A 16,268-nucleotide genomic window follows, 5' to 3' on the forward strand; every position below is an offset into this window, starting at 1 on the left:
CTATGATTCACCAATAGTCGCCCGATATAGGAGTTGAAAAGATATTTGCAATAAGGTGCACTTGACGATTCTCCACAATCATAGAGCAGTAGGGTGCTTATAGCTGTTCTAATTTAAATGCCACTACAATAATTGCCCATAGCAATTCTTTGTTAATTGTAAACTCTCTCACTCCCTTATGAGAGACTATTGTCAAATTACGTTCATGTCTTAATGTTTATTAACAACAGACTGAGATGTTTTATAAAATCACATAGAAGACCTATTGGATGGTTTTGTTTGGTCTTGTTTCTTTGGCATACCATGCATTCTTATACATGTTTCCTAACATCTTTCTTGAGTCCCTTCCAAGAGAATCTCTCTCCTACTTGTTTGTAAGTCTTATTGTACCCTTGGTGGCCTAATAAAGGATTATCATGATATTCCTTAGGGATTCGTGTCTTCATTTTCAAATAGGTGCCACAAGTATTCCTAATTTTATATAAGTTTGTTCACCACTTTGTATTCTTCACTGGGCAAATTTCCTCATAAGATACCACTGGCCTACACATTTCATATCTCACAGTGATATCACCCTTCCATTCCATAGCAATACTTGTGAGGTATTCACATGTTAGGATAAAGCATCCGCTACAACATTATATGCCCCCTCCATACACTCCATATCAAAATCATAAGCTTCTATGTTGCTTACCCATTTCTCCTGTTTGTCATTTAGGTCCTTTTGAATCATGAAGAAACCCAAACTATAGTGATATGTTTTGACATTCAATCTTCCACAAACTAAATATTGCCAAAAGTTGACCAAGCTACATAATAGCTAGCATTTCCTTTATCATAGATTGAGTAGTGTCTTTTTGTCTCAATGAGCTTACGACTGTCAATTTAATGGGATGTTTATTTTGCACAAGGACAGCTTGAATTCCTCTCGCCAAAGTGTCACTATAGTTTTAACTTTTAAGGATAATGGGAAGTCAAGAATATTAAGCATGGGGCAAGAACTCATTGTTCCTTTTAATCTTTTGAAAACCTATTGAGAATCTGGAGGCTATTTTGGAGAAGTATATTCACAAAGTGGCTATAATATCTGCATAGTAACATGAAGTCCCTCAGTTGTGTTGAGTTTCTAGGTTTTGGCCATTCCTTAAAGATTTTGACCTTTCCTTTATCTACACTTACCCCTTGCATGTTGATCTTCTAGCCAAGGTAGAGGACCTCTTCCCTACGAATTCGCATTTTGAGGCTTTGGCATGCAAAGACTCTTGTTCTAGGATGCTTAGGACTTCTTCAATGTAATTGAGATGTTCCTCTCATGTCTAGCTGTAAATGAGGATATCATCAAGAATAACACCAGAAAGCATCTTTTGGAATGTCTTCTTTTCTCATCCTTATTTGGTGATGTTAGAAACATAAATTAATCTCCAGAAAGCAGCTTTTCGAATGTCTTCTTTTCTCATCCTTATTTGGTGATGCTAGAAACATAAATTGATCTTGGAGAAGCAACTGGCTCCATGGAATTTGTCAATCAATTCATCAATTCTTGACATAGGATAACAGTTTTTTATTGTCTTCTCGTTTAAAGCTCTATAGTCTAGACACATCCTCATCGTACCATCTTTCTTCTTAACTAGGACCACGAATGATGCAAAAGTGATGGTACTAGGTTGAATGTGACTCATTTCAAGTAATTCTTTAATGGTTTTCTCAACCTCTTCTTTAAATTTGCAAGGGTGTCAATAGGGCATGGTGATCACACATTTTTGCTCCCTCCAATTCTATGGTATGCTCAAATCCTCTTATCAAGGGTAGTCTTGGGAGAATGTCGTCAAGGATCATGCACTATGCTATCCACTCACCTATCCCATTTCTAAGTATCCTTTCCATTTTTTTGCAAGAGACTACCCTCGGGGATACACCAAGTAACCCCTCCAAAGTGACTTCTTGCCCCTCATGTTGTAAGTAGATTTTCAAGCTAGGTAGGTCAAACATAAATCGGCCTAGGAAGTCCAAAGAGCAACAAACATTATGTCAACATCTAATGGCGCCATATGTAAGTCCTCTTTAATGGGGGGCTTCCCCAATTTGATTTCTTCTTGTGGCCTCTTTTAGTACATCTGACCAGTGTTAAAACTAGAGCTCAAAAATCAATGAATATAAACAGCAATAGGAAAGAGCCAAAACTGAAACAATAAACACTAGAAATACCCTGGGAAAACCCTCCTAAAATGAAGGGAATAACCCAACAACACAACAAAAGACTTCTTTATTGATGATAAAGATTCAAGTGTACAATGCCTATCGCTTGATGCAATATCTATAAATTAAGGAGAGAGACTTCACATTCCAACCGAAGGTCTCTCCAATTTCCCAAAACGTGACTCTTTATTACAATTCCAAATACAACTCTTCGAATTTGCATGCCTCAACACATGTTGAATGACACATGTCATTATATTTAATATTATAATTTAAACACAAGTGTCTTTTTCAGCTGAAGGTGACAATAACAGTAACAACTTCCATATTTCCAGAGATCAAGATCTCTATCGCAGCTACAATCGTCAACACTCCCTCTTAGCCAGAGAGATATCTTTAGCTAAACAATCACACAAGACTACAACCAAAATTTCAATGATAAAATCTCATCACATAGCTACTATTTAATTACTGGAATTACTCAACACGAAAAACCTATAATAATTACTCATTGTTAATAATCATGGAATCACTCAACATGAAAAGATGTAACAATTACTCATTGTTAGTAATCATGGAATCACTCAACATGACAAATTTGTAAGACTCACAACTAAGCTTTTAATCACGGAATCTCTCAACGTGAACTGTCATGGAATCTCTCAACATGACATCCAACTCCCAGCACGAAATCTCTCAACGTGATGACATCATGGACTATCTCAACATGATGTTCACTATTGCTTAGTGAAAGAGTTATTGTAGCTGATTTTACAATCTCATTTATTCACACAAGAATAGGTATAATAAAATAAGAGTTAGTTCCATGTAGGTCTCAAATCTTACAAACATCACAAGCATACATAAGAGTGATGGGGATTCCATAAGAACTCCCTCTAAATTATTAAGCCTCCCTCTGAAGCTCAAACATCTCCCTTATAATCATTGCTTTTCTCCTACAGCAAAAGTAGCTATTAATGACTTATAATATCAATTCTAACACAAATCAATATTAGAATATTCACTATTCCAAATAAAAGGACAACTCAGATATAAATTGCAAGAAGACACCATGCATAACATCAATAGATATTTATCTTCTTCAATATATTTCTTCGCAAACTCCATTATAATCCCAAATGCATAATCCAAGTGATTCTTCTTTCAACTAGGGCAGTCCTTTCATTTCCAAAAATGGCTTCTTCAAGTATCCATCCAGGAATGGCTTGACCTATATGTTCCACCTTTGAAATAAACCTCGAATCCTGGCAACTTCTTCCTGAAGTTCCTTTGTCGTGTGATCCGCCTGGACTTTTGTTTTATTCACTTCCTAAATTCTCTTTCTCTTTGTGTGAGATCGTCTATCATTTTCTTCGATAGTCACTAGATTAAAAAATCTTGAGATGTTGCATCTGAAGCCTTTTGATCTATAAGCAAAAAAGTCATCGAAAACTTTGAGAGTGGCTTTATCTAAAAGTTTTGATCCTTCAATGATTCCACTCCATATATTTTAAACAACGCTTATGGCTAGCACCCAATAAAAGACATTCACAAGGAACACAGGATAAACTACTCAAGGAGAAACATATGAAAAAGTCTGCACACCGAGATCTTCCTCCACAAAACGACTCATTCCACAAGATATTCCAATGAAAGAATAAATGAGCATGGTTACAAGAAAGAAGTTGAAACAACAGATAAACAATAAATTATATGAACCAATTTCAAAGAAACGAGTTCCAAGAAAATTCCTTATGAAACGACAAGAACATAAATATGCGATAAGTCAGCCCAACAAACATATGCAAACGCATAAAGAAAACATAAATGCAAAGCCATGACCTATGAAGAGCAAGCCAAAAAAAAACATTGGAGAGAGCCACTGAATATGCAAATACGAGCAGATAAGAACATTAATCAAAACATTGCACTGGTACTGCATGAACTCCAAACGATTATTCCAAGGCAATGGAGAGAACGGATACACCATTTGGAGAGCATCCAAACTTAATCCTTACAGATATTTACACGAATGTGAACTTCAGACAATCATATGCCAAGAGTAGAGTAACAAGAGATCACAAATCACAATTGACATGAGCACATGATGCACGGGATATCAAAACGACGAAAGAGATGAGACTCTTCAAAGAACGATAAAACCAGAGTATTTGAAAAATGCCACAAAGAATCGATGCCCGTATGCACTCAACTATTTCAATAAAGAACCAGAAAACTCAACCATCGAAAGATAGGATGAATCCAAAATCCAAATATTTAAAAGTCTTTAACAACTCATACACAATACTCATACACTGTCGATACATTAGGCGGTGATGATTGAGGCATAAAGACAGCAGTCATAGCAATCACAAATACATGAAATTTTCTCACAAAATATCATAAAAATAATAAAAAGCATTTAGCTTTAGATTCATTTTATTGTTGTTATCGACTTGGCTCTGATACCATGTTAAAAATAGGGCTCAGAAATCAATGAAGATAAACAACAATAGGAAAGGGCCAAAATTGAAACAATAAACACTAAAAATAGCCTAGGAAAACCCCCCAGAATAAAGGGAAAAACCAAGCAACACAACAAGATCTTCTTTATTGATGATAAAAATTCAAGTGTACAATGCCTATCGCTTGATGCAATATATATATAACTTAAGGAGAGAATCTTCACATTCCAACCGAAGGTCTCTCCAATTTCTTTATTACAATTCCAAATACAATTCTTCGAATTTCCATGCCTAAGCACATGTTGAATGACATGTCATTACATTTAATATTATAATTTAAACATAAGTGTCTTATTCAACTGAAGGTGACCATAACGGTAATAACGTCCATATTTCTAGAGATCAAGATCCATGTCATTACATTTAATATTATAATTTAAACAGAAGTGTCTTTTTCAATTGAAAGTGACCATAACGGTAATAACGTCCATATTTCTAGAGATCAAGATCTCTTTCACAGCTACAATCGTCAACACAGAGAACCTATGGTTGTAGTTGCAGTGAATTGTTCAATGTTCTTGGTTCTCAGCTTCATCTTAGCAACTAATCTTTATTAATGAAAATGTGAGATTCTCCACTATTCACTGGTGTAATTACCCTTTGTCCTTCAATGCAGCCTACATTAGTGGCCTAGGTCCCATCCTCTTCATCTTCATACCTTGTCTCCTTGCTACAATTTTCCTCTGTTTCTTCATCGGATGTTATCTCCATGTTATGCATTTGGCTTTTCTTTTTGCATATGTGCCCACATTCCATGCTTCTTATGTCTTCTCATTGTTTTTATGCACTCAATGTAAGTTTCTTGTTGTAACAGCTAATTCCTAACAAGGACACTTCCTTTTGTAGACTTTAAGATTGAACTATTTGGCAAACAGAACATACACCTTACAAGTCTCCAAGATAGGTATATTGCAAGCTATCAACTACGAAGAACTGATTCTACACTTTTGAAAATGGTCATGTGATATTTGCATTAGTCAAGATTAACAATATCTTATAATGGAATCAAAATAAAATTCTAATTTCATGAATGTTTGAACTAAAACTACATACATGAATAATAATGGGAATAAAATAAATGCAATGCAAGGCACACAAACTCACTAAACCAAATAAATATTCACACATAAAGAAATAGACACAGAGAGAGAGAGATTAATTTTGGGTAAACTATTGGTTTTTAGTATTCTACCAATGAAAATTCATCCAATTTGCAAGGTGGATATTTTGCAACTAATGGTTTTAAGGATCAACTACAAAATAGCAGTTCCAATCCCAACATGTGAGACACAATCTCTCCTAATTAAGGGAAGGCTCCCTTGTGTATTGTTACTAAGAATGGCTAATAATAAACTAAACCCTAAGATTATGTGCACTATAGGGTTACTTTCACCATACCCTCTTCTTTCAAATAAGGTGTTCTTGCATCGAATTCTCTTATTTTAGAATACACATTTCTATCTTTAAAACAATAACTTAAGTACAATTCAACGAAGTTGAAAACAAGAGGCTCGTGCAAGCTCAAAGTCTTTCCATGACTCCTTTTGTGGATTCAAGGACAAGGATGAAAGCATAGATAAACTGTCGTCGAAAATGGAGTGACATCGAAACGGGGGGAAAAGTTTTTGGGACAAGGAAACAAAGGGCCTTCTATTTGTTAAGCATGAGTAGAAGAGAGGAAAAGTGAGAGAGAAGAAGAGAAAAGAAAAGCCATAGGTTTCTAACTGGCAAGAAGGAAGAGCACCAAAGAGATCAGCAAGCCATTTGGGGAGCCCATCAATTGCATTGGGAGCATTAAGGAGCCAATATCAACACTCCTCAACTCATTTGCAAGAGGTAAGTGCTCATTTTTTCTTGCATGTTAGTGTATTATGCATTTTTTGTTAAATTTTTATTGTTTTCAAGATTATTAGTTTAAATCTTGAATGTTCTTTATTTTTACTAAGTTGTAAACTAGGGTTTGTTGTTTTGTAGCTTTTATTAGCTTCAAACTTTGATATTTAACATTAAAAAAATTATTGCAGTAGCCTTTGCTCTCATTTTTCGCAAATTCGCAATGGGTAAAAAAGATGAATGTTGGAAATATAACGAAGAGTTCCCTGGAAGAACCAAATATCAAACAAAATGTATGTTTTGTACAGAAAAAAAAACTTCCAGAGGTATTTATAGATTGAAATACCACATTGTTACTATACTTGGACACGATGTTATAGTTTGCACTCACCAAACTCCTGAGGCAAAAGACACTTGCTTAATGGCATTAGAAAAAATTGAAAAAGACAAAGCAAATAAGAAAATGCAACTTGAAGGGTTAAGGGGTATTGGCTCCCACGTTCCCGCATCCACATCTGCATCTGCATTTGCATCAGCTTCCGCATCCGTAAGTTGTGTTGGAGAGGGTTCTTCTAGGCCTCCCTTTTATCCTAGTTCTTCTGCTCGTGCTAGTGCTAGTGCTAGTCTGTCACATACTGAAACAGAGTCCCACACCAACCTATTGCAGCCTAGAGTGCGGAAAAACAAAATGAATAGTTACTTTGTGCCCCGCACTACTCCTGATTCCCAACCCACGCTTGAGGGCATGGGTTTGAACAAGGAGATTCATGATGCTGCCAGAAAGGAGATATGCAAATTTTGGTACTTTTGCAACATTCCATTTATTGCAGCCAGGTAATTGATTCTTTTTTCTTTGTTTTCTTTAAAGTTAAAATTAAAAGTAAAAGTAAAACTTTAATTATATCTACTTGTTTTATAATTTGAGTCTTTGACATCTAAATTTTTATTTGTGACAAGGCTCCTTATTGGCAGAACATGATAGATGCAGTTGCTATTTGTGGTCCAGGGTTTAAAGCCTCAACTGACGCTGAGTTGAGCGGATACCTCTTGGATGAGATGGTAGAGGACATGAGAGCTGAGCTCAAGGAGAACCGAAAGGAGTGGATTGCAAAGGGTTGCACCATCTTGACTGATGGTTGGACAAATAGGAGGAATAGAACACTCCTCAATTTTCTTGTATCCTATAGAGGCGATTGATCATTCTACTTTCCTACATACATAATTGTAAATTTTGATTTGTTGATGATCCATTTAATATTATAATTCGTTGTTTTGTTACTTGTAGAATATACCATGTTCATCAAATCCATTGATGCTTCCGCACATGTAAAAAATGCCACATACTTATGTGAGGCTATTGAGGAAGTCATAACAGAGGTGGGGGAACAAAATGTGATCCAGGTGGTGACGGATAATGCAGCAAGTTATGTTGCTACAGGTTAACTTTTAACTTTTCAAGTTTTGAAAATAAATTTATTTGAATTTTGAAATTTGAATTTCTAATTGACTTAAAATTGTTGTAGGTAAACTTTTGATGGAGAGGCACCCCACCATATTTTGGTCCCCTTGTGCGGCACACTGCATTGACCTCATGTTGGAGGAAATTGGAAAACTTGAGTTTGTCAAGTCATGTGTGGAAAGGGCAAAAAACATATGCAAATTCATTTATAATCATTCATTTGTCCTTAGCACAATGAGGAAGTACACAGAAGGCAAGGAGTTAGCTCGCCCAAGTATCACGAGATTTGCCTCGAATTTCATCACCCTGCAGTCCTAGTTGACATCAAGGGATTAATTGAGGAGCATGTTTGTTGGGCGAGAGTGGATTTCCTCTTCCTATGCTACGACCACTACAGAGATAGATGTGGTGGATTGCATATCTGATGAGGATGGTTTTTGGAAACCCGCTAGAGAAATCCTTAAAGTAAATTTATTGCAATTTAACATTTAGTATTTAACTTTTACTTTAAGTTATATTATTTTATATTTAAGTTTTGACTCAAATTTTTTGTTTTACTTTATATGTAGGTCACTAAGCCCCTTGTAGCTTTGTTACGAACTACTGATGGGGAGAAGCCCTCTATGGGCTACATTTATGAGGGCATGGATAGGGCCAAGGAGGCCATCAGAGCCCAATATGCAGGAGTGCAGGAGAGGTATGGCCCTATTTGGGACATCATCGATAGGAGATGGCAGAATCAGCTCCATCAACCCATCCATGCAGCAGCTTACTATCTGAATCTGGCATTTCGTTTCCATCCTGAATTCAAGGCAAATGCGGAGGTTCTCACTGGCTTATACATAGTGATTCAGAGGTTGAGGAGCAATGAAGATAGCGTTGCTGCGATTGTTGAGCTAGACCAGTTCAACAATAAAGAGGGGCCACTTTTCTCTGGCAAGATGGCCATAAATGCTTAGACAACACTATAGCTAGGTAAAAATTAAATAATATATTCAATGTTCATGAATCTAGATTCTAAACTTAAAGTTGATTATGTAATTTTAGAGTTAACTTGTAATTTGTAAATGAGACTAATTGTTTCTATTTTCCCTTATTTCAAATAGATGGTGGCAAATGTTTGAGGCCACAACCCCAAAACTTCAAAAAATTGCCATCCGTATTCTGAGTCAGCTAAGCAATGCTTCTGGATGTGAGCGCAGTTGGTCCATGTTTGAGCACATCCATTCGAAGAGGAGAAACAGGTTGATAGTGCAAAAGTTGAATGATCTTGTCTTTGTTCATTACAACCTCTGTCTTAGGATCAAACAGATTTTGGACACTGACTCCTCTCCAATCATTCCAGAGGAGATTGATCCAGAATCAGAGTGGCTCACAGAGGTTGTGGATCCAGTCTTCACTGAGGAAGACCGTACGTGGGTTGACCAGGTGGATATAGAGGCTGAGGCAGCTAGAGCACGTTCTTCAGGCATTGGTAGACGCACACATGCATGCACAGGCACAGGCCCTAGCGACGTTTGTGAGCCCATCTTCCATGCGAGAGATATGGCTCGGCAGTCCTCTAGGACCTACATTAGACGCCTTGCTACTAGCCAGACTGGATACTCAGAGACTGAGGTTGAGGCTGCAACCGAGCTTGAGGATGATGTTGAGGATGATGATGACTATGAGTTTGAGGCTTGAGCTAGAGCCTTGTTTTTATATTTTGTTTACAAATATTGATACTGAATCATTGATAGACATATGTTTCAAACTTTCATGGATCTTCATCTTAGATTCTTACATACATTTATGATTTGATGTCTTATGGATCATCTTACATACATTCTATGATTTAAATTATTATGATCATTTGATTTCTATTTACTTCAGCTAGCCTACAATTTACATTTTAGATAACATAGCTACTTATGTGATGGATTTTATGTTCCAAACTTCCATGTTTATGTATGTTAAGTTTTAACTTCTATTTGATGATGTTATAGTGTGTTTAAGATATATTCAGTAAAGGGTGTATGAAATAAGTTTTAAATTGTTAAAATCTTTAAATTTAAAGGGTTTTTTCAAATTTGCCAATTCATCGCCGATTCATTGCCGATTCACGATTCGATTCGGCCTTGCCGATTCCGATTCACGTTACTTTGTTAAATATATGGTACTTAATGCTAGTTATGAATAAATGTATAAGACTATTAAGAAGTAAAATACTAAATAGTGTAGCATGATATCAAAACAAGTACAAAATGCCAAAATGTAGTGAAGGAAAGCCTTTAATCATCCCTCCAAAGGTCAAGCCTCAAGCAGCGCTGACAAGCGATCCCACTGGGGACTTGGGAACAATATCACAGCGTTGCAAGGGGGTGCGTCCTCAATAAACACTAGATGAAACCTACATGAAACTCAAAGTCCCCAACATGTCCTTCACCTTATATGCACAAATGCAAAAAATGAAGCAACACAATCTACAAGTTATTTCCTTGCTTCAGCATTCTACACTAACTACAAACTTGAAAAGTAGCTCAAAGTCTGCAAGATTGAATTTAAATTCCTTTTGAACAATACAGCAAAACTTATAATCAAATCCAAAAAATGTAATCACATGACAACTTGAGTTAGCACAAAGTCTCAAACCAACCTACCTCTTTTACTGAAAGCAATTTGATTTACATCTAAGCTCAAAGTCTAAAGAGTGAATACACACTGACAAAATTTGTTGCATTTCCCAAAAAAAAAAAATACAATGTGTACCCTCTCTTATTTAAAAGAAAGGGGTTGAGAGAAAAAAGTGGGAAAGTCCAACTATTTAAGACTTATTCCACAACTAATTGCAGTTAACTATTCAACATTGTGAGTCCCATTGTATTTCAACTTGCGATGTGTTTACATGTAATTACAAGTTTGCAAGAGATATGATTGCCTGCAATTACAATTTGTCGCTCTACATGTGATTTGTCAAAATGAAACAATAAGTGCACAAATGAAACTAATCTAAGTGTTTGAAGACACAATTCTATTTGCATCATCCTCTATCAAATTTTCATACTACTATAGGATACTTGGCACTTTGCGGAATCCGCACTTGGTGAACACATTTAATCTCAAGACAACCACTTGCATCCTTGATTATTCTTGCAAACTCCTTGTTAATGAACTCCTATCTCATCCTCTAGTGAGGTAGTATTGGTTCTTTTGGGGAATTTCTTTGCAAGTTTGAGGCAAGAAGCCTGAAAATTGAGAACGTCATAGATCATTGATATCTCTGTCTTGAAAGCATTCTATGACAATGCACTCATCTATCAGAGTTTCATTTGACCAGCACCCTTTGTTCAAAATGACCTTTTTCTATTTTGAAAACAATTTAATGCCCTTTGACTATGAACATTGAGGTGGCAGTATTCTTCAATGGTATTGCAGTCTTCATCATATTTGAGCAGTTGGTAACAATCTATTTCAATCCATCCTACATGTTACTGCTCTTTCTTGTCCTTTGCATTGCAGCATTGTCTTGGAGATCAAATGCCATTATGTTGGGTGGATATTTTGCAACCAACAGTTTTGGGTAAACTCTAGTCACAAAATAGGATGACCAACCACAACGTGTTTGACAGAGTCTCTCCTACCTTAACAGGAAGGCTCCCCCTTCTCAGCGTTCCTTGGATTAACTCAAGGTAAGCAAGAAGTTGAGAGATTTTGTAAAGGAGTGTTACCAATATTCTTTCCTCTTAGGAAAGAATCCACTTACCCATGGAGCAAGTAATGGGCAAGATGAAATCTCTAACTATACTCCTATCTAATAGCTGGAAATGATGGTACCGATAAATCAACAAATGTTAGTTGAAAGTGTACCGATTTGGCTCTAAGTCCAGTCATAATCTATTCTATATGAATAAGCTTTACTATTGGGGCACAAAGACTTCCAGAAGCAAAGATATCCTAACTATTTTGTGAATCAAAAAAGAGATATAAACTACAGACAAAGCTTCTAGTCTATATATCTCTACAACCACACCAGTAAAAGCTTTGGATCCAGTTGCTTTTAATTCTTTTTAAACTCAATTATCAAGAATGCAAAACAACACGTGAATCAAAAATAAGAAATGTAAATCACAATCAAAGCTTCTAACTTGCACAAGTAACAATTTCACTCAATCAAAGTTCAGTCTCAACTGATTCTTTGTATTCACTTTTCTTTCAAAATGGCACTAGACAATCAAAGTTATGCTTGCAAAATTTCTCCAGAGCTCTCTTGCATACAATAAAAGATAGATTTTACAATAAGAGAACACTCGTTTATATAGGCAAAGGAGTTGAGAAAAAGATGGAGGAAAAAGTGGGAGCAACTTAGCCAACTTTGACCTAGTCTAACTAAAAGAGAAATTATTGGATTACATGTCATTACACATGCAACTCGTATTACGTGCAATTTCATAATTTCATGCAATACATCCTCTTTGATCTACAAACATAAAAACAAAATAACAATCTTAAAAATTGTTCTTTAGTGCCTTGAGTTTGATGATGACATCACGCACTATAGGAAGATGAAAAATCTCCATTGTCTTTGATATGGCTTTTATTCTTACTGCATCGGCATATGCTGATTTCACAATCTTGGAATTTGCTGACAAAGAATCTTGTAAGTGCTTTGCTAAAGATTTATACAATGCAAACTTGTTCATTGTATGAGAACCAAAATCTTCAGAATCTAAATCAACATTGATCCTGATTGTATATTCTAAATTTATCCTTTCAACTACAACCAAATTACCATGTTCATCAAGAATTTGGCATCCCATTTGTTCCAAGTCACACGTGATCCCAACTTCCATTGCCTAACAATCTTCTAAATTAACCTGCAACTTAGTTACGAGCTTTCTTAGTGTCTCTTCCTTGTAACCCATGAGTCCATGACATCTGTAGAACATTTCACAAGATGGAAGAACGTCACACATAACCATGGCATCTAGATCAGATTTAGCAATCTCATCCCAATCATTCAAAATTTCTTTCAAAGTATCAACCTCCTAAGCCAGAGATGCAGTCAAATCATGTATCATTTCTTCAACATTTTTTATACGTCCAAGAACTTTGATGGTATTTGAATCGCTTGTAGTCCTTCAGAAATGACTTCTCCCATCCAAGACTTTACATCTTCTACTATCCTTCTCTCTTTAGGTGTTTGAAATACAACAACTACATGTTGTGAGGATTGTTGTTGAATAACCTCATTTAAGCGAGTAACCTCCTACTTGAGCTGATTTTTCTTTTCCCATAATTCATGATTGCTCTTTGACACATTAGCAAGTGCGTCTTGAGCATCTTGTAAGCAACCCACTTGTGACTGCTTTCCAATTTCTACCTTGGTGAATTTGTAATCGGAACAAGTAAGTTCTTCAACTGGCTTGTTCACCAGTAGCTCAACAATTTCTACAAACTTGGTCTTTTTAGAGTCAACCAAGATTATTAAAACAATCTTATCTTTCAAAGATTTGGACTTAGTTTTCTTAATAGGAAGGTCATCTGGGGATACGACAACCTTTCTTCTCTTTACTGTAATCTTGCACAACCATGCAGACAAACTGAAATTTTCATCTATGGAAGCAAGTACAGTGGAGACCATTGGCATTGATTCTGATTGTATCTCTATTGTGACCGAGCAAGATTCAATTTGCACAGCTGAATCCATAGGTGCATGATAGGTGGATTCTATCATGAATAACTCAGAACCAGTTAGGGATGTATCAAGTTGAGAAACTTGACCTTCTGTAAGAGTTGGAAAATCCTCAAACACATTCCCTAAATTTTCACATTGTTCAATTGTTAAACTAAGAGGAGTCGCTGAAGATATAGGAAGAGCCGATGTATTTACTTCTAAGGTCAGGATGGAAGGTGTGAAAATAGTGGAAAATGAATCCACATCATCATCTATCGTACCCAAAAAAGGTGTTTCCTGCATAGATGGTCCCTGAGTTTGTGTAGGCCTTGGAGGAGATATGATCATGACTTCTCCTTCCTCCTCATCTTCTTCATCAAGTCCATCAAATTCTCCTTCTAGCTCTTGAACTTATTTAGGTGCCTAAGATAATTTAAATCCCTTTCCACCTTTCAATTTGAATTTGAGGGATTTCTTTATAATAAAAGAAGATGCACCATCTTTACCTGCAATTCCTAATTGTGACTTCCTTCCAGGAGGACCAAAACTTCCACAATCCAAACCCAACTTTGGATTGACACTTTTAAGACCTTTGATTTTCAACCACTTGTTGGTGTTTGCCAGAATAGACTGAAATCGATCAAGGATAGAAGTACCTATTTTTGCTGCTATTGAATAGGGAAAGGGCATCATTTATCAAAACCAGCCTGATGCTATTTTGGATCAAGAATATTACCATCATCTTCAATTTGGAAATCAAATGTGATCTCGAGCATACTAAGATCAATGATTTGCTGCAAAGTCAACCTACAATAGTCCATTTTCATTATATCCAACTCCGGCCACATGTCTATCCAAATATCTTCTATACGATGGACATGAGTAAATGCTCTCTTGATTTTTGAATTCATCTCTCTGTAATCAAAATCAAATCTAGCTTTGCACTTCTTCAATGTAATCAACTTAAGTTTACTTCCATGGCCTTTGCTTTGTGTACAGAATTGATCATATAATGACCGATCACCAAGGGTTTGGCAAAAGAAATACCGAAACCAGGTCTATGCAGAGCATGTTGATCAGATTTAACCTCCATGAGTTGTCTGGTCAATTCCATTAGAATGATCCTGTCAGTAGCATACCTAGGTAAGGTATATGGTTCTCTTTTGAAATACCCAACTCTTATGTAAGTAAAAGTTGGAAACTGAATAAGATGCAACCATATTGATTAACCTTATCCTAAACCTCATCTAACACTCTTTTGACAGAAAACCGCTTATCAAATAAGCATAGGAAATGTCCAAAAAATGCATCTCGAACCCTCCTATAGTGATACTTACTATTAGTCAAAGTAATCTGATCATAATATTCCCAAATTGGAACTTGAAAACAGTCTCCTTTGGTTGAAAGTCCTGAAAAAGATCCCATAGCAGCAGCAACATAAACAAGATAAGAATTCATGTAGAGCGATGTCGATGTTCCTACATTGAGTAACTACTCACAAAGTGCAGTGCCAATAAGTTCTCCCCAAGAGATATGTTCTTTATTATAAATGATTTGGAAAATGAACTTATACATCCATGGTTCAAAATCACTGGAATCCTTGAGACCGCATATTCTACTGGGAAGGATAATCAAGTCTTTGTATTTTGGCTTAAAATTGGATCTATGAATGGTTTTAGGCCATCTTGAGAAATTATTTCTCTTGGAATACAACCAATATAGATTAACATATTTATGGTAATTTCCCTTATTTGCATTCCATTTCTCCAAAGATGTTTCTTTAGTCAAATCCAAACACTTTGCACTCTGTCACTTTAAAAATCTGTTCAATAACCTCAGGACCAAGGCTAATAATAACATTACCATCAGCATCCTTGATTGTTTTTGACTTCAGAGTAAAATGCTTTGCACATCCTAGAACAAATTCCGGTTCTAGGGCAGCCATAGGAAAGGAAGACACCCAATGAATATCACTCCTTTTGATGTGTTTCATTTCATGACCAGCAGGAACTTATATCCTTCGTAAGAAATCAATCATATCTACATGCCCAATCTTTGTATCTGACACACTATCAAGAATAGATGTGACCGAGGATGGAGTTGCATGAGCGAATTCTTTCATATTGATATTTCATTTTGCATTTTGATTTTGTTGATGAGGCTTGTGCTGCAACATGAAAATTCCAAAATGTGAACACATCATCAAAGGATATTGCTTCCATAAAAACGTTGATTCTCAATCAGCAACAAAGCTTCAGAGTATGGATGAGACACTTTGAAGATCTAATGTGATGATCTTGAAAAGAGACAACATACATATGTAAAGGCTGAAATATGACTTGAGAGGATGGAAACATGAGGTGGAAGTGATCATTGATGGATATGCTTTAAGATATGAAAGCTTGAATGCATGGGAATGCATGCAAATGAAAAAAAATTGACTTTAAAAAAGTGACCAAGTCAAAAATGTGTTTTCAAGATGTCATTGCACAGAAGTGAATTACATGATATGTGACATGCGATTGCGAATGAAAAGTGAGATTGCATGTAAATGGGGATGAAAGGTGAGTTTACATGTAATTGCATGCAAAGGAAGAGATGC

At 36.0% G+C, this 16,268-nt stretch overlaps 2 protein-coding genes across 3 annotated transcripts in view; one reads left to right on the top strand and one right to left on the bottom strand.

Moving 5' to 3' along the window:
• NFXL2 (NF-X1-type zinc finger protein NFXL2) overlaps positions 1-16,268 on the bottom strand; it is a 133,489-nt gene that overhangs the window by 101,101 nt on the left and 16,120 nt on the right. The gene's annotated exons all lie outside the window — the stretch shown is intronic.
• LOC149549782 (uncharacterized) lies at positions 6,371-7,426 on the top strand. Its single transcript, XM_089794967.1, has 2 exons — positions 6,371-6,557; positions 6,749-7,426. The coding sequence occupies exon 2, from the start codon at positions 6,778-6,780 to the stop codon at positions 7,390-7,392; it is 615 nt and encodes a 204-aa protein (XP_089651093.1). The 5' UTR covers positions 6,371-6,557; positions 6,749-6,777; the 3' UTR covers positions 7,393-7,426.

Source organism: Cupressus sempervirens, chromosome 7 (genome assembly GCF_028749045.1).
Source record: "Cupressus sempervirens isolate cs-2001-9-10 chromosome 7, ASM2874904v1, whole genome shotgun sequence".
Classification (NCBI taxonomy): Eukaryota; Viridiplantae; Streptophyta; class Pinopsida; order Cupressales; family Cupressaceae; genus Cupressus; species Cupressus sempervirens.